Raw genomic sequence first — 25673 nt, 5'->3', positions numbered from 1 at the left:
TGACAATTACTTATATATTCCTCATTATATCCCAATAAACATGCCTTTAGCAGAAATAGAGGTGCAATAGGGAAAAGCTCAGGGATTTTTTTACACCAAATGCAGTGGATATCATGGGGGTGGGAGATTTACTCAATGCATCTTTCATTAGTTGAATTGATTTTTGTGATTTTAATTATATCAGTTATTGAGATGCTATTCTTCAAAATAGCTCATAGTATTTCTATCATATTGAAACAGAAGAAAGGCAGAGGGTATTGAAACAACATATTATTGGACCTAATGATCCATAGTGCACTAATTGCTCATCTCAGCCATGCCCAAAAACTATTATATCATTTAATTCCCTCTGCTCCCATGAAAATCCTATACTTTACATTTTTTTCTTTCCGGAATGGTATTTAGCATGTGTTGAAATCTCCCCTACTGGTTTTTAGCCCAACTACTGTTACAAACCATCTCCAACAAATGCAGGTTAAAATTATATATTTCAGCAATTGAAATATCATCCTCTTGTGTGACAAGTTTGTAATCCTGTGTAGCACACAGTGATAATTACCCCTATTAAATGCACTATGTGAAACTTGTTTTGCATATCCAAAGTAAAGGGGTTATATAGGATCTTTTGCAGCTGGAGAAGTATAAAAATAATGGCAGAAAACATGTAAAGAGATTGAGAAGAAACAAGCCCTATTACTAAATACATCTTATTTTAGTTCTAAGGTTTTTTTGTCACCAGGAGTGGCAGGGACAAGGTACAGGCTTGTGCTCTGGCACTCTGGCTCCTTGGAGCTTTCCTGAACTCCAAAAGGTGGGGTTAAGGTTGCAGTGAATTTTGGCCTTTGAATCTGTGAACCCCAACACAGCATTTTGTCCAGCTCAGCAACATTTTTTTTTTTTTTCAGGAATGTTCCCAGTTCTGTTCCTGCTTTTCCCTGCTGGGCACAGCTGGACAGAGATGGGAGGGGTGGGTGCAGCCCACAGACACCACATTAAAGGGGAACTTCCTGGGACTGGGGAGGCTCAGAGAACTGAAAGGAATCAATAAGGTCAGGTAGCTTGAAGCCTCTATTTTAATATATATGGCACTGAAAACCCACAGCTGTGCATGATGGCATTTGAGCCTTATTTTATTTCATGCACTGAGATGTAAAAGTGATAACTGAGCTTCCCTTTATGCAAATAGATGTGATTGGTTTTTGGTGGTTGTGCTGGAACTGGACACTAAAATGCCAGTAAATGTTAAATATTTTCTAAATCAGTTTTTCAGCAGGCACTGGTGACTTTTTGATGGTTTATCTGTTCCACTGCCATGTACTGTTTCCTCTAAGCAGACAGAAAACATCCAGAATATTTCAAGGACAAAAGCAATCTGTTGTCTGATATAAACCAACCACATTTGTTTACTAAATTACATTTTAATACATACTCAAGCAAAACCAATTTAAGCTAAGGTAACCTTTAAGGAAGAGAAATGAGCAAAGCATAAGAACCACAATTTTATCCCTATGGCAGAAGGTCAAAATACAGAGGAATCTGTTCAGAAAGCAAAGCTGGAAACAGGTCTGCAATAACTATAACAGAAAATAAGTTCACCTCAACAAGAAAGGACTTTCTTCTACCCCCAATTACCACTCACAAAGTCACCTGGCCCACAAGGATTCTCTTTGAATGCAAATTAATTTGTTCGTAAATTGAACATGTCTTTCTACATATATTGCCAAATTTCCTGTTTACAAGGACACAGATTGGATGATGGCAAACACAAAATGTTAAAAAAGTTTGATTTTATTTTAAACAATGATTTATTAAGGATGTGTTTCACCAGTAACTGGTTTTATATAACTGCAAAATAACTTTCAGAAACTGCCAACAGAACTCCTTCATGGTCTTATCCTGCCCAAAAATAGAAAGCTATTGAACTGCACAAAGCAGTGATTTTTCAAAATTTAATATATGTGACCTATAATTACCCTTCCTCAGCTACATTGGCACGTGGGCCTGCTCAGGCAGTCTCAGCAATCACTTATGCACATGAAGATATTCTCCTGCACCTCGACAGGCACAGACAAGGGCCCACTGCTAATCTTAGATATTAGCAGAAAGTGAACAATACACTGATAATAATTGGCTTCTCAGGGCATTCACTTCTGTTCAGGAGGTGCTAGTTATCTGATTTACAATTCCATTTAATACCTGCCATGTGCACACTGCTGCATCTGCATGCTGTAGCACTGAAACACTTCCACTTGGGTGCACTTAATTAGCAATTCCTGTGAGAAATCAGTCATCAGTTTAAGACAACAGCAACACATACAGCTCCCAAGGGTAAGAAAAACTATCACACAGAGCAGCACTCCTCAAAGTCAGCTCTTCCAGTAGCAAACAGGAGAGAACACACAGCCCAAGGGCCCAGCTTGCCCTACAGCAGGACAACTCTGTTTTCCCAGGTGCTACCTTTTGGCTGCCTTCAGTGCTACAGCCTTCTTCTCCACACCCTCTTGTTTGTCTGCATGTGTTTGCAATACCTTTCCCTGGTATTCCTCAGCTCTAGGTGGATGAGCTGCCCTAGTGCAGTACTTACCTAGGATACTCTGTTCCCCAAAAGAAAGGCTTCTGAAGCTCTCCTGCTGGAAATCCTGCAATAACAAAATGAAAATAAAATTAAAAAAATAAAAAAAAAAAGCTGAATAGTTGTCACAATGCCCAAGGGTTTAGATTTTATGATCTCATTTGTTTGGTCTCAGAAGGTTTCCCTTGGGTGGTAGAATGATGAAATAGGATCTTGGAGATCCTGCCACACACATGCTGCAGTAAATGCATGTGCTCCTGTGAAAAACACACTCGTGTTTCCTATGAACAGTACTGGATTATCCAGAGGTGCTGACTGATCAATAGACAACACATAGGTAAAGTACAACAAGAATTAAAATACTGTTAGCTTAGTGAGGCTTCAGTGAAGCAAGAAATACAAAAGTGATAAAATATAAGCCTGATTCTATTTAGTCTATGAAAAACAGAGGTAAATGAACATACTTAGGCACTTCTGTAAGGGAAAAATGTATATTATTAAGACTGTAGGGTCAGTCTTGCTACAGATGTTACCTGGCTGCTTCTGGTAGACTAACCAGTTGCAAAAAAACCATCAATGGAGACACTCTGGTGAGTGGTGAGCTACTGATGTTTCACATAGGAATCAAAATTGTTCCTCAAATTCAAATTCAATTATTTTTAATTCCAGACTGACATTATAGTACCAAGATGTTAAAGACAGTGGAGTGCACATGGTAAAAGTTTAACAGCCCAAAGAATTGCTAAATAAAACATACACCCATGGTAAAAGTTCTTATGTGATGGTGAAAAGTGCAATCCTTCCAGATCCAAATGTGGAATTTACTGTCTTGTGTCACCAACTCCCATCTGTAAAGCACAGGCTTTGAAGGTTTACCCACATGGTCATCACCTGGCTGAGGAAGAACATTTCCTCAAGTAACTCACTTGTTTTCCTAGGATCTGCTCCTTTACCCTATGGATCTGTCTTCAAGAAATCACCTGAACACCCAGAACAATACAAAAAGCATATTAATTTGATTCTAACCCTATTCAGTTTTTTTGTTGATAGTTTGGTCATGGATTTCTTTATATCTGAGATAAGTTGTCAGGGAAGATCTTTGTCCTTTCCTTATAAAGTCTTTAAAAACTTACTTCTAAATGAAAAAAAAAAAAATTAAAAAAATTTAAAAACCCAACAAACCAAAAATCCCAAAACAAACTCAGTATGCTGAGTGTAATTCATACCAAGTGATGTGGCACAAGGCATGTCTTCCCAGCCTGCCCAGCTGCTTTTTTCTATTGCTCCTCCATCATTCCCTATCTGCAATTAGCTTATAAAAAGTGTGGGCTTCAGACATTTTCTGAGTGTTGTCTGGGTTTTCTTTTCTTACTTCTCCAGATGTTGTTTTATTGTTTCAAGCATGATATCATTTTCTTTTCCAGCACAAAAAGCCACAATTTTACCAATGTCAAGGGCAAAGTTTTACTGATCTAACTCTGCTTGCCTCCCAGTGCACAGAGAAGATTATTTATAATGCATGTTTTAAACATTTTAAGCAGCAATGGTACACTCATACAACCTGAAGAAAATTGCTTGTTAGGCCTTAAGAGCTTTGTTCAGAGCTGAAAATCTAGTCTGAACTGGTTCCCTTCAAACACTGAAATTCAGAAAAGGTTTTGGAATGCTTAGGTTCTGCTAACTCTAAATGACCCTATCCCCACAGCAATAGATGAGGAACCATGGCCAAAATGAACAAATGAGCCCATACTGAAGGCAGTATGAGCCAAGGCAGCACAGTCACCCCACAAATCATGTTTAATGGTCACACAATCCTGGGTGCCTGTCACTGCACCAAGAGGCTATCAAGATCTTTTAAAGAGCTGCATTTATTTTTTTTTCCCCAGGTATAAATTTGTAGTGAATTTGCACTTGTCTGCAGTAGAGGTAATAAACATTATTTACAGCAAATTAGGTGCAAATCTTCACTCAGGCTTATCCAGCTACACTGAATGTGTCTTCATAGAACAGTGCTGCAACACAGTCAGCTGTGAGTAAAGGCATCAGATGGTTTTACTGAACAAGCCAATGTGAATGGAGGGTAGGAAGCTCCAATGCTGAATCTGTACAACAGGTTGGTAATTTTCTTACTCAGAGTCAGGATCCATTTAGGTTAGATATCACTGAGCAAAGTGCTGGTTGAAGGAGTGGGTTCTGCTTCTGGGCATGTGTGAAAACACCTCTGTAGTTTGCACTAAAGGAAGCTCAGGAAGTATTCTCAGGCCAAAGCAGAGTCAAAGGGAAGTAGAATGTTATTTCAGAAAACCTCAGGAAACTCAGGAATACATTATCACCAGAAGGAGTTGTTTTGTTTTGGTTTTTGCTTTGTTTTGTTTTGTTTGGGGGGGGGGGGGGTGTGCATGTTTTTGTGGTTTTGTTGTGTTTGTTAAAAAAAAAAATCCATGTTTGAAGGTGATTCTTGGTGAGTTAGTAAAGCAAATGTTTCCTATTCTCCAGAGGTCAGCAGCACCAAGGGACTAAGGGTGCTTGTCCAACACTATTCCAACACTAGAAGGAACACACTAAGAGCTGGCAACACTTTTTATGCAATGTCACCTTCAGGCAAGCAACAACTACATCATCCTTGGAGGGAGCAAGATACCTAGAATGTCCTTGAAATTGTAACATGAGATTGATCACCAGACAGTTTCTTATTTTGTGCTGATTTGAATTCCTCAATTTAAGCTTCCCTTCCCCTGTGAAGCCTGTTTCTTTTTTTTGCTTGGCATATTGCACCTAAAAGAATTAATGACAAAACTCAGAGAGCTCATAGGAGGCTGCAGATGCAACAAATACTAATGGGATTATTTATGTGCCACTGGAGTCCAAGCAGGCAAAGGACAGATCTGGAGTAAGACAGACTGACTTCAGGGAATTTCACATCTTGAGGAATAGATACAGGCACTGGGAATGTATTTTGAGCTAACACTTGACCACAAATTTAGCCTGTGTTGTGCATCTTTTAAAGCTCTCTCCCTCTACACCCCCAGAAGAGATACAGGCTGACAGTCCCTCTCTTTATACAACAGGTTATATTTCAGCATGTTAGGGGAGAGAGTGCTGAAATTCTTTCCACAGAATAAATCATATTCACATCTCTCTCCTCTTCCACTGAGCTATTAATCTCAGTGTAGAAAGCTGGCCAGAGAAACTGTCCCCAGGATTTACTTTATCATGTACATAGGGATTGTTGTGAGCCTGGCAAGCATGTAATTCCCTAGATCTTCCTTCTTGAAGGAGGAGTGACATTTGCTTTCTTCCAGTCCTCAGGAGCCTCCCCCAGTCACCATACCCTTTCCTAGAGCACCAGGGGTGGCCTCATAATGAGGCTGTGAGCCTGTAGGTGCAGCCTGGCATTGCCCATGGGCTGCTGCCTGCCCAGTCTGTTTAAAAGTTCCCTACTCTCCTCCTCCACAAAGGGTAAATCTGTCACCTGCTCTCTCCAGCAAGGTGCTATAAAGCTTGTCAGAACTTATTTAAAATTTGAAGGTGTTTTCTTTTTCTCTAATTTTGCAGGGGCTTTTCTGCCATTAATAAATCCATTTACTAGCAAATACCTTCATGGTATCATTATACACACTTTGCAAATGAATATCCTTACCTCAGTATAATATTCTATATACAAATAATTACACACAAATACACAAATAATTACATTTCACCTGATAAGCCCTGAAAAAAAATGCAGAGCAATAATGGAGAAACTAAACCAAAAACAAATGAGAAGACTCACCAGGAAATCACCAGGAAATTTGGAGTTCAAATCTAAATAATGAATTCAAATTCTATAGTTCAATTACATTATTCAGTTATAGTGCATGATGTTTTTAACTGAGCAGGGCAAAGCCTTATTCCCAGTTAGTGCTTTTGCAATTTCCAATAATGAGGTTGGTTTGTTTCTTCTGACAGGCCAGTGAATCCCATATGTAAGTAGCAGATATGAGAGACAGCTGTGCTGAACTGTGTGATGTACAGAACACTCTGCCAGTTGGGGCACTGGCAGCCCTCAGGTGTGTTCAAAAGCTCTAACCTGTTTTTTCAAGTGTCACTGAATGAATGCAGATGTAGAGTTTTAAAGGGATAAGATACAAGCAGAAGACTATCTGCTGGTCAGTAAACAAAGAATATTGAATTCAGAGCAGGAATTAAATGTCAAGACAGGGGTGTTGGTTAGTTGTCTAAAAACAGCCCAAAGGGCAGGATACATTTGTTTAAAATGGCTCCTCAGACTTCTATTTGGGCAACTGAATCTCATCCCAGTGATGGTTTTGATGTCCTCTCTGGGGTCTAGCAGTCAGTCTCAAAGGCAAAGGCCTCATGCACATTTAATCTCAGATAAAACACATGAGGAAACCTTTCAGACACTGTGGAGCACCCCAGACAGCTTTGAGCATCCATCTGTAGGTGACAGAGACCAAGCTGTCTGTCATTACATGGACCTGAATCATACACCTTATTTCAAGTTTCATCCTGTCGATAAAGAGAATAGAAAACAATAGAAAATAACAATTGTGTACGGTACAGCAACTGCTCCATGCAATGCATTAATACAAAGTTTAATTTTATGTAGATCTCAGTGAATAAACTCATTAAAGAGATACAAGGGAAGTCATGGTCTTAAAGCAGAGGACTCTGCAGCCTCTGCTTCAATTCTTGGCTCAGTTTCTGCTCCTGAGGAGATGCTCTTTTCTACTCATGAAAAGGAGAGCACCTGGTGTTTACCAACCTCAGTGGGGCAACATGAAGAGAAACATGTTGTGGTTTGTGAGGTGCCAAGGAGTACTGTCTGCTGAGGGAGTAGGAAATGTGAAAAAATATGTTTTATAAGAAACTTTAATCTTTATTTTATGAGGAAAAATCCTCAATGGATTCCCCAGGGTGAGGAAACGAGGGGTAGGGGGAGAAGAACAAAGGACAAGTTGTTCTATTTTATACATTCATAGATAAGGATTTTAGGAAAGACCCCAAATAATGGAGGTAAGGATCATGCATCATGGTTAAATAAAAAGTGTTCTTTAGTAAACAGGGAAAATTGAAAATGAGGGCTCACTTAAGACACTTAAAGCTTACTTAATAACAGGGCTCAGGAAGTGTTAAGTCCAAATCTGTTATGTTCATTAACCTACAGTAAACTAATGGCACACTTGAAACTACTTCATCAATAGCCTTCCAAATAATCCAGTTCTTCAGGGAAATGTCCCTGTGCACATTCCCCTTATCCTGCCCAGCACCAGGGGCTGTTTGCCAGCACTTCCCTGGCTCCTGGCTGGATAAGAGTTCTCCCTGCAGCTCACAGCATCAGTGAGACCCCAGCACCAATGTCTGCATGATGCTCCTGTAAAGATGACACTTATTGGCTAATATGAGCCCTCATCTGTGTTTTCTCTATGGAGGTTAATTTGAATGCAATTTTTAAACTCTGTTGTAGATTATATCTGCTTCCTTAACATGTACTGAGGCTGCTCTCTAAAGAGGCCTCTTGACTTTCACTAAAGAACAGCAGTAACAGCACAAATGACTTAGAGGGAGCATGAATATAAACTTATAGAGATAATATCAACATTAATTTTCCAGTACATCTGTTCAAGCTTACATCTCATAAGTGCATTGCTTATATTTGCATCAGGTCAGTGTAAATCTCCCTTTCACTACTGTTCACAGCCCACAAATATGACTATTTTTATATATTCTAGAGGAACACATATTTATACTTTGAAAAAAACACTAAACACCAAATGTCAGATGAACAATTCCCTTTTATCCTTCACATATTCAAAGGCCAATATTTTAGTGCTGTAATGAAATAAAATCTTTTCTTGAACAGAAGTATGCTAGCACACTTTAATCATCACTTGTCTATTTTCAGCACATATTTGTTGACTGCTCTAGAGTGCATTAAAATAAACTGATCCTTTAGGAATGTGTTTTTGGTGTTCCAATTATGATAATTAAAAAGATAGCATTCATGCTGCTTAAATGATATGAAGTGTACTTAAATACATTTTGAGACTCTGAAGGCAATGACACATACCTGTTGTCCTCCTTAAGTACCTATAATTAAAGGGGAAATTGACAAGCAAATGCACAGAAACTTGAAAACTCATCTGAACTAGGATTAAAAATTATTAACAACCATTATAAACTTGCATAGTGAGACACTTAGAATTATGGAAAAAGAGGAAATAGATAAATAGAACTCACATACAGAGAACATCAGGAGTAAACTTGTATAATATTAAGATAAATTATATAGAACATTGTTTTAACTCTCTCTTTGTGGCATACCTCACATTGATGCAGCTACTTATTCCTCCTTTGGAGATATTAACAGAATCATTGGTCATTTAAACTATCAATAGTTTAGTAATGAAAATTAAACAAAGCAACAGCAAACACAAAAGTGTTTGCACCAGAAGACAGCAAAATTTGGTACATCTACTGCATATGCAAGATCTGCTATTTTCTCCCAAATCTAGTAATTTTTAAAATCACCTATTCTCTATTAATTTTCTCTTCTAATGAAATAATATCTTTTCTTCCAAGTAACTTAGTAACCAAGTTAAAAACACTAACAGCTGCCTGTGTATGAAGATCACAGGGACTTGCATGGATATTCCAATATTTATGTCAGTGATACAGATCCTGAGAGAGAAGAACTTGTGATCCTTCCATCAGGAGTGTCAGAGACCTCCCTGTGCTCTGAACACAGGAAGCAAAAGCAGCTGCCTAAAGCTCAGAAGTGATCAGGACATCCACGTTCCCCTTCCCTGGTGCAGATACCTGACAATCACTCCTTTTCAGAATCCATGGGTCAAGGCACTGATGTTTCTTTCCCTCTAAACTTTTTCAAGAAGTCTCCAGTGACTAATCAAGTTTGGAGCTGCTGTGGAGTTTTTTTATATCATCACACAGTACATTTCCATTTCCAAACTAATGGTCCTAAATTTTAGAATCAAATTTTGGAACCGGGGATTTTCCAGTTCATATAGAAACTTTCCATAGTCAAACTTTCCATAATCAAATTCTATTATGCATTTTAAAATCGTTATTTCTCAAACTCTTCTTAGTAAACTCACTTACAAAGAGCAAAAACAGATGGGCCTTGAAGACACTAAAGTCCAGTTTGGTCACTGAAGAGCAGAGGCACTCAAGCAGGTGCTTGACACACCCCTCCAACTATCTGCCAACAATAATTGGTTCCTACCTCCTTTTCTTATCTCTAATCAGTCATTATTTATGAAAGGGTCTTTTTTTCTTGTCCCATGACAACTTTCAGTTGTTAGTAATTCTGGGGAAGAACTGCATCAAAAGTGTTCTATGGAAAAAACATCACCATATCAAGCATACTTGCTCTCTGAATTTAAAAAAAAATCCAATAGATTAAGAAAGCATCATTTTTTTCTTAAAGAAACAGCTAAAAATATCTCACATTCTCGTGTTCTCTCTTCACCATTATATCATATGCTTACTCATTTTCCCTATTCAATTATGTTGTGGTCACAACCAGATTCCTACACATGAAGGCTAAAATGACTTGTCTGAACGGTCTTTTGAAAAATAGGATTTGACACTTGCCATACCTATTCTTCCTGTGCTGAGGCCACTATAAGTTATAGGCTATACACCAAAGCTGAGTGTTTGGAATTTTTTTGTCTAAGTTCCTTTGAAATACCTGGGAAAATGTTATCTGGTCCTTATATTTTTGCAGCTCATTGTATTAATTTCTTGTAAAGTCCCTTGGGACTAACCTCTCACAAGAAAAAGCTCCAGGAGTAGAACTTCCCAAACTCCTCCAATGCAAGGAATTATCTTATTTTTATGCCATAGAGACTCTCCTCTCTCAGTGAATTTGACAAAAAGGTTTCATTATTAGTTCTTATGCTCCTAGAAATTTGGTTCTCGAAATTTTTATGGACTTGCTGTATCACAGTTTTATATCTAATTTGCTAGAGTTTGAGCTTAATTGTTATTCTCAAATGATTCTGGTTTCTAGAACTTCTTTCCTGTTGTTTAACTAGGACTTTAAAAATGCCACAGCTCTTGAGGCATGTGAGCAGCCCCCAGAACTTTGTCTGGATTACTACTGAAAACACAACTGCAAAGTAGTAGGGTAGAAGTTCTTCCCCACCAGCATTAATGGGAAATCAGTAGTGATGTGTCAAATGCTTATCAGCACCTTCTCCCAGAGAAGGTTCCTCCTACATCTCACAGGGCCTCTTGCCCCATAAAAACACACCAGCCAGCAGTGGAAGACAGAACTGTGCCTCTCTCTGAATCTTCCCTCCTGCTGCCCCATCATTTTTAGGGCATGATTACAGTTGTACCTCTCTCTCAGGTACAAGAGCGCTCTGTTCAGAAAGAGCCACCTCAACCCTTTTGCTCTTTGAAACATTCCTAAAAGGACTGAGAGCGAGTGTCACTGTCCAAACTTCCAGGTCACTTGCCAGCAGAATGAGGTCAGCAGCTATGACAGAAAATACAATTACACCCATGACTGAGGGTTACATTTGACAACTCTGCCCCCTGACTCTCAGGCACAGCGAGTGTGAAACTTTCAGTGGCTCCAGCCTCTCATCACAGTTTTCTCTAATGTGCCATGGCAGAGAGCTGGGACAGCTGAGCACTGCTCAGATTTGAAAGAATCCAATATTAAAGAAGGTGTAACAGTGATGGCTCTCATTTTTGTCTGAGCAGGCTTCCTCTCCACGCACACAAAACCTTTCCAGCAGCAGTGGTGGCTGGAGGAGGAGCAGCTGGAATTCTTCACTGGTACCTCAGAGCTGTGACCACCTCAGCCAAGTGCTCCCTCAGATGATCAACAAAAATGTGACTGCCTAATGATGGCAGCCTGCTAATTAAGGCAGAGCTATCTAAATCTAGCACTAATTTTATTCAAAAAAAATCCTAATTGTTATATATGCTTTAAAAATGAGATCACTTAGAAACAAAAGAATTTAAGTGAGCAGTTTGAAGCAAAAACTGTTTACAGAAATTGGTAGAACCAAATACCAGCAGACTCAAATTGCCTTCTTCAGTATGGTATATTAAATTTGTGCCTTTCTCTTTGCAACCAAAAAAAGATTCAGGAGAAAAAGGAGGAATCACTCAGTAATTTTTGAGGTCCTGTCTCTAGGGACCACAGAAGTGGTGGCAGCTACCTTCCAGACTCAAATGGCATAGAAAAAGAAAGTTGATTTAGCATGCAAGAGCAAAGAGAATTACCAGGGTAAAGGTAACACAGTTTTACACAGAAAGTCTGATATAGAATTTTAAAGCCTGTTAGAAAATTTCAATTCAAAGCCCATAAAGCAACAGGAATGAGCATCCAAAATCATAACGTATTTTTTTAAAACTCAGCCCTTTTAACTTATTTGTTTTTACACTAGAATATATGCCATCCAAAAACAACTAGTGACAAAAATTAGAGTAAGATAGGGAGTACTGCACATACAGGTGAGAATTTTCAGTTAACTACAGATATCACTCCTTGTCCTTGAAGGGATTGAACAAATCCACTGGGTGTACCTTATGTTTTCTAGTCTATATCACAGTCTTCTCTAGGCACATTTATTGTTACATGTCTGTCAATACCAGAGAACAGAACTGCTATCACTATATTTATGGAGATGTGTGTACACATGTTTTTGCTACAGAAAACGGAAGATAGAAAGATTAGGTTGTAATAAAAGGGATTTAAGCTATCATTCACAATGGACAGAGTACAAATACACACACATGGTCAGTGTACCCTGTCTGGTACAGGGTAACTCATGGAGTTCCAAGCTGTGGGAGCTCTGGGTTTTCCAGAATAATCCTCTCATCTAAGTCTCACAGCTGAATTACCAGGTTTGAACTTTTAATTTTCAGTCACAAGCAATACAATAGGTACAGCTGTTATCTGAAGCCTGACACATACATTCCCAAACAGGCACTTTATAAGGAGGCTCAGAAGGCAGATACTCACTGATCTGGTTGGTAGATGCACTATAAAAAGCATTCACAGTAGTTGGGCTTGTAAACCACCTGTAGTAAGAACAAAAGAAATTGTCTGTCAGTACATTGACATTCACCTTTATGAATCAAAGGAGCAAAACCAAAAATTGAACTGAGTAGAAGAAAGTAAAAACATTGAGAAATTAAGACTCATTAAAGTTTAAGTACTTCTCCATTTCAGTACATGCTACCTACACTTCCTACAACATTGAAATCTATTGTTTAATGACTTCAACTGTGTACAGTCAATGAATGCCCAACAGGAGTGATTCTCAGTGTTCCTATCTTGTGAGCTGTTTAATTTTTAAGTGACCACTGTGCTTGTGAGGCCAGCCATGCTGATGAAACAAAATTCACCCAGCAGAGGCTTCAGTACCAACAGCAGCTGTAAAAACTCTCTTGGGTGTCTTTCAAATAAGAGAAATAACTCCCTGTTAAAATTAGAGACCTTTTTGAAACAAGTAAAGTGGCTTTAGAGGCTTTGCTGAACAACTACTTGAAAAATTAGGATTATGCCAGCTACATGAACAGGTTATTTCTGGGAATGTAAAATAAACAAAATAAACAGCTTCATGTACTGTACTCCACATAGTGAACATTACCATCCTAAACGAACAGACCTCTTGCCAGGCATTTCTTCTCATAGTTTGATTTCTCATATATACTGGAAGAAACCCTAGATTTGAATAGGAGTTGGACTTTGATGATCCTTGTGAGTCCCTTCCCACTCAGGATATTCTATGATTCTATGAATAGGAAATGAATCTCCTTAGCTTAAGCTCATCTATATTGACAGTGGCTTCAACCACTGAATGGAAAATCTTGACTGACTTCAGCAAGACCCAAATCCCCTCAGATGAAATTCTGAGTTCAGTGAGCCCAAGATTTCACTGTATGATTTTATAAGGGAGAAGTGAGGTAAAAGAAATAAAGATGATGATAATTAATGGTTAGTTCATAATAACTTAGAAGTAAGTCTGGTAAATGTCCAAACAGGAACATCCTGATGTCATTAGCAAAATATTACTCAAAAGTTTTATAAAGACATGGGAAAGCAATGTAATTGCTTTGGAAATTTTGTTTTAAAGAGAAGAGAAAGAAGCTGTAAAACAATGAGTAAGACAAAGGAAGATCTGTCAGAATATGGAAAATGTGTGATATCAGTAACAATATATTCACAATTCATGCTTTAAAATAGCCCCATTAATATAAGAGTCATCTGCAGATCCTGACTGTTTTTCTGACAACTAATGTCCTCACTTAAACCATGTAACAAAGGGGAGAATTTTAAAATGGCAGCATTTTATCTTTTATCAATAAATTTAACTGCTTTGTTTTATTCTCCAGGCTGAGCAGCTTATTTTGCAATTTATTTTTTCAAATAGAAAAACTAATCAATGAAGGCTAAAAGAGTGATGTCATGTACATATTTTAACCATCCTTCACATAACAGGCTGTAATTGTCAGAGACAGCTCTCCCTGCTTTGTTTATTAGGAGATTGTGCAGGGGAGGAGCAGGGAGAGGTTGTTTTCTGGTCTGTTTTCTGCTTTCTTCATAATAAGGAGATTAAATGTTAGAGGTAATGTAGTGAGATAATGGAAAATTGAAGAAAGAATGTATATAGTGAGGGGATAATGAAAAAAATTAGGGGTTTAATTAACTACATTTCAATTTCATGTTTGTTCACAGCAGCAATCAGCTGAGCTGTTTTGAAAGATGCAAGCCTGCCATTTATGCCTTGGGACCTGTGCTCCAGGCTTAGCTGTAAATCTGGAGGACTGTCTCTTTTTTGACTGCCCCTTTTTTGGAGAGAAGGCCCATCTGAAAAGGACCCATCTGAAACAGTCAATGCTTCAATTTATATTTTACTGTAAGTTTCAGCAAAGACACCTAATGTTGTGACTTACACCTCACCCTCTTGGCTTGTTCTGCTTAAAACAGACTTTCTGTTCTCAAAAAGCAATTTTGAAGCATGAAAAAGGCTTCTGGGACAGAAAATGCTCTCTTTTTGCAAATTCCTCTTAGCCTTTTATTTCCAGAGGATCAAGGGCCTGAGACGTGTAACAGATACTTCAAAACAGATTAATGTGCATTGGTTCTTCTCTCCATCTTCTGGGGGGGTTCCACAGGTAGCTGCAGAGAGGAATGCAGCAGCAAAGAGCTCTTCACTGCCTGGAGACAGCTCTGTGACAGCACAAGCCTGCACCTGATTTTACTGGGGAGGAGCTGGTGATGCAGGCACTTGTCCCCACAGAACACCTTACTCTGCACAAGAGCAGTGAATGCTGGCAACATTTGGTCCATATTTACTAAGGGAGGGCATCACACCATCCTCTGGCCATACTTTCACACCTGTGAACTCACAGACTTGCATCTTGCAGGTGAAGACAAATCACAGCATCCCTGCCCTGAGACTGCTGCTTTTCTCCTGATCTGCCATCACACCATCCTGTTTGCTGAGCTTGGCATGAGCCAGAGACTGAGAGCAGCCTTGATTTCCCCATGTAAAACTGAACTCAGTTCTTTCCAAATTGCTCTTTCATAATGAGGCCTCAAGAATGACTCTGTATGAAATTCATTATGCTTTTAAGCAGCTGGGAAGAGGACACTTAGCAGCCATATTAAGGAGTCAGGAAGAATGAGAGTTCTCTAGTAACAAGCAGAGTATTTGATATTTGACACATGGCCAGAAGCATATTTCCATTCCAGCATTTTGTTGTGCCATTCTGAGCCCTCTCAAAAAGATGTAGGAAATGTTTTCCACAAAAGAGTAGAAAAAACCAAGATTGCTTTCATCCAGATGAACAGAACAACTTCACTTCTCAGCTGCCATGCTCTTTCAGTGAGCTCCTTGAAATGACTGAGCTTTCAGGGACAGTCCCTAACTAGCAACACACCAAATTACACCATGAAGGTGTGTAATAAATAGCTTTTGCTGCTAAAATTTAAGTTGAAGCAAATTTAGAAACAACTCTCCCGTTTCTGTTTGAAGTCAGATTCCCTGAGCATTTGCTCTAGGTCTGGTGGCAATTTCTGTGTGCTTAACAGAAGGATAGAAAAAAAAGAAAGGTATTACACATTCCAAGCTCTTATTAATTATAAAGTAAATAAATAGAAATTCTTGAACTGTTTACAATGTTTTCACTTGCTATAATTTGTGAAAAAGGGACAGCTTTGAATGATGTCCTGTAACACTACATATCTACTGCAGCAGTCAAAACCTAATTCTGAAGAGTTGACACTTAAGGTTGAGATTTCCCTTGTAGAAACAAAATGTGAAATACACTGAGACAGCAAGTGGGCAGAAACTCTCTTAGTCTGTGTTCTTGAGGCTTTTCTCTCTGATATTTTCTTTCTGTGTTAGGAGTATAATGTGCTACATTGCCAATCATGAACAGGGGTGGCTGGGAACATTTACTACACAGGAAAAAGCTAATTAGTTTATTCAAATTTCTGTAAAGCACAAACTGAATTTGCAAACTGATCCCCAGTTTTTTGAGTTGGAAGAAATCATTCAATTTGTGCTCAACATTCAAAGTTAGAAGTAAATAAATAGTCATATAAACAAGGAAAATGAACTTGTGAATATACAAAGAATTAAGCTGGTTAGAAGTGAAAAGCTGTACAAAGTTTCTGAAAGCTGGAAAATGTCTTCCAAAGAAAATATTATAAAGAAAAACTTCTAAATGGGAGGCAACCTTCAAGGTGACTTTCAAAATTGTATTTCCCCTTCTCATTGTTGGCCTCTTTTATATATTTTCCCATGTAGAAATAGGTTATTATCCTAGGCCAGGCTGCCATCTGTCTCCCTTAGGAATGGGTAACTAGGATGGTAAGGCTGGGTCCAGCCTTCAGTGCCACATCACTGCTTAAAATGAGGTTCAAAGACCAGGAAAAGGCTCCAGGAGGATCCTTTCCAGCCTCTCCTTTCCAAGGCAGGTCCCAGCCACACAATTTCCAGCAGCATCTCTCCAACAGCCTGCCCAGTGTTTTTGATGGCTGATTTTCCCTTTTGGTGGACGAAGCTTTTACACTGTGCTCAGTGGTGTCCAGCCAGAACCTCTCAGAGCTGCCCTCCCTTGTGGCAAACCAAGAGCCAGGGCTTGCACACAACAGTGTGTGGTCAGGAAAAACAGGGATAGGTCCTGGGGGAGACCCCAGAATCCTCTCTTAGCATACTTCCTCTGTATCCTCTTATCAGGGTACCAGATGTCTGCACCCCCAGCACTGAAAAACAGAGAAAGATTTGGCCACGTCTAAAAATCTTAGATTATATGCTGACTTCAAAGGAGAAAGATGAATAATAATGAAGTGCTGTGCCCAAGGAGTCCTCTGATGCTTTGTTACTTGCAAGTAGGATGTCACTCTCTGATTAAGAACATCAGATAATGCAGCAACACACATATGTTTTCTTTCAAGTAGCAGGAAGAAGTGATTTATTGAAAAACCATGGCATTTGTATAAGGTAGATCATGCAAAAGAAAATAGAAAAGGTTCATTGGTCCAAGAAGGCAACACCTCTTTGAAAACATGTTTTCTGCAAAACAACACGAGACACACACGCAGCTTGGTGATCAACACCAGGTGTTTATCTCTGTTATTCATTCTTCCTTCTCTTGTTTGTCTCTGAGAAAAGTCCCTAGCCTGGGAAAGATCTGAGCAGAAGCTGAGGAAGCCAGCAGCCTGGGAAAAATCCTTGTTGGATTTTTCCTCAAGCCTTCAGCAGTGCCTACACTAAGAAGGACAGATTCCATCTCTGATGAAGAGATGCAGGCATGTGCTTGTACACACACAGACACACATATATTTGTATGTAGGAATGTCTATGGCTCCATGGATGAATAAGCAAATGCAAGTAAAACTCTGACTCTCCTTAATTTTTCCTTTCCACATCATCATCACTTCCCCCTGTACTGCCTTTCAGTTTCCTCTGCTCCAGATGTTTTTCACCTGGGCTATAAAGATTGTCTTCACCCATCCCACACTGCCCTTCCAGACCCTCCACTGAGCCTCTCAACATAACCTGTGCTGCTTTGTTCACCATATTCCTCAGCTCCTGCACAAATCCCTTTCATCTTTCTCTCTGCTGATACCTGAGCACTTCTTTTCTTGTTTGACAGAGCCAGATGTGAAGGTGACAGTCATGTCCCAGCCAGCTGTGAGGATGGCAGCTGGCACCAAAGCTGGTGTGGAGCACAGGTGACACTTCCCAGAGCTGTGGTGTCCTCAGGGGAGCCTGGCCCAGGACTGACAAACTCCAGCACCCCAGTGCCTTGCCACAGCTCTCTGGTACCAGCAGGGCTGGGTATGTCCCACCACCCATGGCCTGAGCACTGCCCCACCTGAGCTCCTCCCTGCTCCCTTCTCCTGTCAGGCAGAAAAATGCCAGGGATGGAGGGAACAGAAAAGAGAATAAAGATTTTTGATAATTACCCCTGGTTTAGGTTGTTTTTCCCTTTTTTTAAGATTAAAAACTGTTGAATTTTCCAAACAATTATTTTCCCTTTGTTATCCATATTTCCCCCTGTTTTATCCAACTGCTTTGTCTTGTATCTCCATTCTCCTCTGTCCATCCCCTGAGAGTCTTTCCCTGGTGCTTTGATTGAACTATCATTTTAATTTCACATTTAGCTGAGGAAAGTGATTCCAGTTTGAAATAATATTATTAGAAAACATGGACTGTCTGCTAAAAGAATCTAACATTTTAGCTTTTGGGTGTAATATCATTTAAGCAACTTTTATTTCATTTCCTTAAGCACTCATTTACCTTTTTCAGACCACAACTTTGATGATCATATAACATCTATCTTGAAATATAAATGTTATGCTAACAGCTACTAAACTAGGGAAAAGAAGAAATGAAGCAAATAGAAACAAAAACCCAAGGGCAATTAGCTATTAACATAACACCAAGTTTTATCAAAAATTCTGTGTTCTGTGAAATGTAAAAGTTTATAAAACAGAACAGAAAAATGAGGGGAAAAAAAAAAAGACAGGTAAAAGCATCAGAAAGCAGTGGAGTATGATAATTTTAAAGTAGGAAGTGGCTCAAAAGTGGCTGATATTTTTGAGCCCAGGTTTGACATGCCTCAGACTGATAAGTGAGTTACTGCTTTATTTTAATAATTTTTTTAAAAAATTACTGGAGGCAGCAAAGACTCTTTGTGCCTTGGTGTCCTTCAGCAGGCAGAGTGACATCACTTTCAGAGCCCTTTTCTATCACTGAACAGTTGCAGAGACAGAATAATGTCCCAGCAGGAGCTGTAATTATCCCTTCCTGCCAGGGCTCAGGTGGAGATTACCTCCAGCCCTGCAGAAGGCAGAGCAAATAGCAGTGCTAACAAAGGGAAGGGACCAGAAATCAAACTGGCATCCTCCAGGCCTGAATGTGCTCTGAGGGCTGACAAGAAAAGCACTACAAAGGTGATGAGGGGCTGGCTATTATGTAGTCCTGGAAATAAGATGATAAAGACAGGCATGAGAAGGTGCTCAGTCTTGTAGCAGGCAATTGGGTAACACTTGGATTTTTTAAGCAGGCCCATGTGACAGCTGTCAGATTACAGTGCTTGAGTCAGGGGCTGCCTCCCCACTGGTTTCTTTACAGGGGAGCTTTCCATTGTGCCAAGAATCCACAGGTTCTGCCCCAGGGCTGACCACTGCTACAGAGGGGCCAGGGCTGTTCTACTGCTCCCTGGAGCTGCTGCTTTGAAGAGAATATGTGGGTGCTGGTGGGAGCCAGGGGGAAAAGCAGTTTAAGTTTTCCCAAGGTACTCAAAGGAAAAAAGAAAAGAAAAAGTTAATAACAAAGTTTAGCACCCAGTGTTGTAAACAAGAAAAGTGCGTAAAAAATGTAATATTTTAATTAAAACATGTTTACAAAAAGTGTTACCTTCCTTAGACCAATAAACTTAATTCTATCCTTGGTTCTGCCAACCAGTCTATCAAATTGTGTCTACTTCTACAATAAATCACTTATTCTACTTTCTGAAAAAAAACCTGTGCTACTGTATTTTTTTGCTGGTTCCTAGCTTTACATCAACAAGAATACACCATCATGGTCTAGCCCTGACATCCAGGAAAACCCCTAAAATTATCCCCTTGGGCTGACCAGTGCAATGGCAGAGAAAGCTGTGATGAGAAGGTAAAATTCACTATTAAATCTAAGCTATAAATAACACACAGGGCCAAATAAAAACACTCTAACCATGGACAGCCCTCGTTTGTCCCCTTGCCTCACAGGCAGCACAGAGCCACCCCTGGAACAAGGCATGGTTCAGTGTGAGTAGGATTCCTGGAGTCCTGAGGAAATACCTGATTTCAAAGCCTGTGTGTAGAAGGAGTAATTTTCAAGTAGCATGATGAGACTAATTAAGTTCTGCTTAGGTTTTAATTTGCATTTTAAGGATTTGATTACCCACCAGTAAGAAAAAAGAATTATTCTCTCATGTGTTTTATGACAGTTTGTGATACAATCTGTACTCTCATGTTTACAAATAAATAAAAAAAACATATGTAGATTAAATTAAGTTTCATTCTGTATCATTGCTATCAGCAGCAGGTAACTAACAATGCTGATTTATATTACTAATAATAACATTCTCTTACTATGATTTCATTCCCACAAAATTTATTTCATAAATCCCTGCTGTACCATTTCAAACTCTAACTGTGACCAAGAGACATAATCCATTTTAATTGTGATTCAATTACCCCTTTTTTCATTAAATTAAGTTTAAGCTTCAAGCATGTGACTACTCTGCATATGAACAGGGATACCTAGAACTTACAAAAACAAAAAAATCCACAGGAGTTTCTGAATAATGGGAGTTTGCCCATAGGCTTTCTGCCATAACATAATGCTGTTAACATAATTCTATTAAAACTTGCCATATATAACAGTATTTAATACATAAATTAAATAATATAAGTTAAAATATTGTTAGAGGATTATGTAAATTTGCCTTTTGTCTACTCACTCTGTTTTTGGAACTTCTTTCCTAAGCCAGTAGAAATCAGACTGGGCTGCGTATTTGCGAGTTTGCAATACATTGCCAAAATAATCACTTTCTGTAAACTTCAGCTGCATCAAGAAAGCACAGACATTTTTAAAGCATGTCCAAAGAAACAAAAGCTAACAAAAACAAGCAGAACTTTTATTTTATATGAGATAATCACCTAATTTTTTAGCTATTATCAAAGCAAGTAAAATTTTCACACTTGGTAGGAAGAATAAATATTTTATGATCTTAGTAAGAGAACAACCAGTGGCTGAACAGATCTGCACAAGGGTCTGGAACACTGGGAAAGCTCTTCACTGTGCAGTGCTGCTGAAGGAATCACAAGCACCCAACAGTGGATTGCACACTGCACATTTCTATGGCTGTTATTAAGAGAGCCTCTTTTCCAGGAGGAAGTAGGCTTACTTTTATTTGTAAAAATGCATTTTAAAGCCACTTCCAACAATGCAATGAAGTCCCCTTTTTCAGTTTGCTTTACATTTTGTAACAAAAACTTCATATTCTGTGCCTTCTGAGAGTTCTGCCACATAAAATATTTTCAGCCATAGGGCTCCATTCTTCCATAAGTTTCCAAATCTAATAGCATTCACACACACAAAACTAAACAGGCAAGGAAAAGGGATATTAATAGGTTATAAATCCTTGTCATCAGTTTAAAACAATTCTAGGATTTGTGAGGATGTTGCTCTTCAGATGTAAACTATGATTTTGCAAGCATGGTTAACAAGAGTTTTTCACCAGACATTGCCACTTATCTGAGTAAATAATTCCATGCACTGAGTGACAGAGTTGCTCACATGCTCTGTCTCATTACAGTTTTCACTGCACCATCTACCCTACAATATTCCTGGAAAAGGACTAGGCTGGTAGAGTTGGTTCTTTTAATAAAAGATGTTTCTTTTTAGTGTTTGTTGATGTGCTCTGCAAAGATGATGATCACTCCTGTATTTTACTGGCTCAGGAGTGAACTTGTATTTCTAGTTTGTCTGTGACTTTCAGTAATACAAATAATCAAATATATGCCACAGCTGGAAAATAGTATATTATTATTATTACTATTATTATTATTATTATTAATTTTCTTCCTGCCTTAGTTAGGCTAAACAAGTACTGGGGCAGGAAGGAGTTCTCCACAGTATCCTTGTCCAGCAGGCACCACAATAAGCCTATACATCAGCTAGGACCTCTTGGCATGATTATAAGCATCAATTGTAAATTAAATTCACAACCTGAAGAGATGAGGAGAACTTATAGAGGGCATCCTAAATTGTGATATTCTGAGGTAAAATGCATTAATCTTTTCAAAAATCATTATTTTGAGAAGAAATGCTTTTGGTTTGTTCAATTTTTATAACTAAATGCAAAATTATTACAGTGTGTGCTTAACCTTTAAAATGCTTAATAGCAGGAGGGTTCTTTGCACCTAGGCAGATTTTACTCCCACCAGGCCTCATGATCTCACTTAGATACAACAGCATTGACTTTTTACACACAGTTTAGAGCTAGCACACTTCAAAAATAAAATAAAAATAACCAGGCAAGAACGAGTCCAGGTGCATGCCAAAAAAAGACTGGCTTTGATTTTAGACATCAGCAAAACAGAGCAAAGAATGGCTGCAATAAATGAATAAAGCTGCAAGGCTGACACTTACTGTTTTGATGTCTTCATTAATATATGTGTCATTCATTATAAACTGAGGGTAACCAACTTTCGCCATGACTGCTTTTGCCTTTGAAAAAGAAAAAAGAGAAAAAAAGTTTTGACAGATAAAAACCACTTCTCAGCACACAGCTTTTTATCTTTCATGCTCAGTTTCCACTTTGTATTGCTATGCTTCCCTGGAGCCATGCTAATTTAACTTCAGAAGAACTTGCCCACAAGGTAAACTCGGTGCCAGGGTGAGCTGGGCAGCAGAGGGGCCAGGTCCTGCAGTCAGATTATCACAGTGGGGCTGGGGCTGCCTGCAGAGCTCCTGTGTCCTCACAGCAACCTGTCTGAGTGCAAAATCCTGATTTTCCCCACGGGGTTTGTGCTAATCAGATGGTCAAATGCCTGTTTGTGCAATGTTTTCCAAAGGACAACAGGAAACAGCCTGTTTGGCTATGGCACGGTGGCTGGTACACATCCAACTGCTAAAATAGATTTAGTGCACAGATGTGAATCTGCCCTGGTCCTAGCTTTCTGAAATCCACAGGGCTGTTCTGTGTTTAGTTCTCCAGTTTCCCTCCTTTACTTTGCAGTCTTTGCCCTTTCCCTAATGTCAGTAGAGGTGTCAAAATAGGACACTTCACTTTTAATTAATCCTCTTTCAGTCGTGACTTGGTCCCAGTGTTTATGCACAACCTGAGCAAACAGTCCAGTGTGAAGGAGCTGTGGATGAGCATTCCCACTCTGTAAATCATGGTGTGAGTGTACAAACAGCCTTGGTAATGTCCTCACAAAAACAGCAGCAGGGCACTCAGTCACCCAGAATCTCTGTGGAAACAGGTTTCCAGAAGAAAAGCACAAGTATACAAAGAGGTGAAATGTGACATGTCCATAGGATAAATTACAGCTATGATAGACTAGGATAGCACAAAACTTCCATTTTTAATGTTTTCACAAGATGTTGAATGTAACTCCTACATAAGTCTTTGGAATTCCCCTCACCCCTCAAAAAATGCTCCTCCGTGGTCATCAAATTCTGATGTCAAAAGTCAAATTAATATTGCAAATATGAAAAGCAATACATAATTGGCCTTTAAACTAAGTACAACCATACCAACCCTGCATTCTGCTCTCTGTGAGCAGAGCCTGGACCTCTCATGGGTCCAAGGACTTTATTTCCTTCTTGCTGCAGGGACTGACTGCTCAAGGGAAGATTCCTCATTCTCCACATATCCTTTCCCCTTCTCCCACTTCACAGTATCTCAAAATAGCAGGGCCTCCTATACAGCAAGACAAAAAACCAGCTGTTCCACAACTTGAAGAAGAAAGGTAATGGAGAATTGCCTCCATTTAACCAAAGTCATTCTGTCTCCTTTTTTATTTTTCAAGAAAGCCTCTTTTCTTCTTCAAACTCCTCCAATTTCTCAATCTCACTTCCAAACCAAAGTTATAATCCTCCGTTTGTGACATCACAATTAATTGTGGTTGAGATAATTAAGATGTCACAAACAGCAGATAACAACTTCAGGTAGGAAATTAGCAGCAGGAGCAAATGATCTCTTAAGCAAGAAAGATCCCATTGTCATGCAAATTGCCCTAGTAATAAAAAAAACAATGGAAGAAAAATGCTGAATGGGAAATATGAAATGAGCCAAATTAACTCTCAACAGAATGTTTCCTCACTTTGCCAGAAGGTTCAGCAGTCTTTCATGATATTTTAAATGCCGTGGTGTGGAGGGAGAATGAAAAGCCAGGAAGGGAGCACGATTCATCTGCAAGTTTGTATGTAATCAAGAGTGTCTAAATTTTTCCTGGTGGTGTTGTCAGGTCCAACTGACTGAACTTTGCAAGGAATGAGAAACTTTCATTTTCCCATGTTTCAATGCTAGTTAACACTAGCTTTGGAAAAGGAAAGAGCAAAACCCATAAATTTTAATTTTTGCTAAGTCAGCTACTTAAACAAATCTGGTGAATCTCAAATGTTTTGCATGAGTTCATCACTTGCTTTGTGACTTTCTTTGTGAGATTGAGATTTCTAGCATGAGAATAAAATAGTCAGACACTACAGAGATGTTTTTATAAAGGTAATATAAAACCCTGGTAAATAACAGAGTGTCTCAAGATTTTTGAAAGCAAACTCAAAAGGTAATGCTGCTTCTAGTACTTGGATGCATTGTTAATGTCTAAGGCTATCTGTGTTTTGTGAGATAGATAGATAGATAGATAGACAGACAGACAGACAGACAGACAGACAGATAGATAGATAGATAGATAGATAGATAGATAGATAGATAGATAGATAGATAGATAGATAGATAGATAGAGGGAATTGTTATATTATTGCATTTGTTACTTAAAAGGCATTACCACAATTTGTGTGGTTTAGCAATCTGAGCAAATAAGACAGACAAAGCTGATGCTGACAGTGAAGGATGTTTGGCTCCTGGTTAGGGAAACTGCTTCCTCTAGCCAAAGCAAAACTCATGAGAGAACACAGGAAGCCTTCTGAAGTCCTTGGGAATCCCTCTGACTGAAGCTTTGCATCAGGTGCAAGCCTTTTCAGCTGAGCCCAGCACACAGCCCAATTTATTTACACTGACAAGTCAGAAAGTACCATATTGAGAGCAGGTTTCTAAATTTGCAGTAAATATCACTTGTGTAATATTTAACAGCAGTTGGGAGACTCCTTATTTATACAGCACAAGGAAGTGGAAAACGTTTCTACACCTTGCTTACTCTTTGATAATGATGTCATTATTTTCCCCTTGATAGGATTAAAAGTATGTATAAGAGACCAGCAGCCTTCCAGGAGGCAAGCACAGGGAGTCAAATGAAATGTGACAAATGTACAGGAACCAGCCATGTGGCAATTGCACATGAATCCACCATAAATCCACCATGCACAACTTTTTATGGCTTAGAGGCTCATTTAACTCCTCTCTCTAATCTGCATATTGAACAGCCATGTGTACAGGAAGAAAAGAGGCAATGGGGTCCTTCCCCCAGGCATCATTAAGCACTCAGCCTGTTGGGCTGCTGGATAAATTAAGGAAACTCATCACTACAGGGCTACTCTCCCTCCATCACAGGCAAGAGGCTCTCAGAGGTGCTTTGGGGTAAGTCATGATGACTTTTCTATCCCAGCAGCCAGAGAGAGCAGGCTCTGAGGCACAGCAGCCAGGGTGGGACCACTTCCACCACTCCTTGTGCATGGAAGCTTCCCCACTGACTTCAACACAGCCAGGATTTTACCATCTATCTGTTCACAGGGAGAGCATTGCAAGTCAGTTTACTACACAGACAAAATAATAAAGGAGCTTTCACTCTCTGCTTAACAACCTGCCAATGTGGGAATGCACACGTGTTTCAAAGCAGCCCAGATTCCAGCCTATTCAAATTCCC

The 25673-nt window shown here is 39.2% G+C and overlaps 1 protein-coding gene across 1 annotated transcript in view; it reads right to left on the bottom strand.

Moving 5' to 3' along the window:
* The window catches only part of PHEX (phosphate regulating endopeptidase X-linked), a gene marked incomplete at its 5' end in the record, with an annotated part of 92880 nt that overhangs the window by 10679 nt on the left and 56528 nt on the right, over positions 1-25673 (bottom strand). Inside the window, 4 exons of the mRNA XM_079298160.1 lie at positions 2585-2639; positions 12576-12634; positions 20582-20685; positions 22276-22353. Coding sequence (XP_079154286.1) covers positions 2585-2639; positions 12576-12634; positions 20582-20685; positions 22276-22353 — 296 coding nt within the window. The remainder of the gene's footprint in view (positions 1-2584; positions 2640-12575; positions 12635-20581; positions 20686-22275; positions 22354-25673) is intronic.

Source organism: Erithacus rubecula, assembly GCF_903797595.1.
Source record: "Erithacus rubecula genome assembly, chromosome: 1".
Taxonomy (NCBI): domain Eukaryota; kingdom Metazoa; phylum Chordata; class Aves; order Passeriformes; family Muscicapidae; genus Erithacus; species Erithacus rubecula.
Note: the sequence above shows the minus strand (reverse complement) of the source record. Positions and strands in the feature narration are given on the sequence as shown.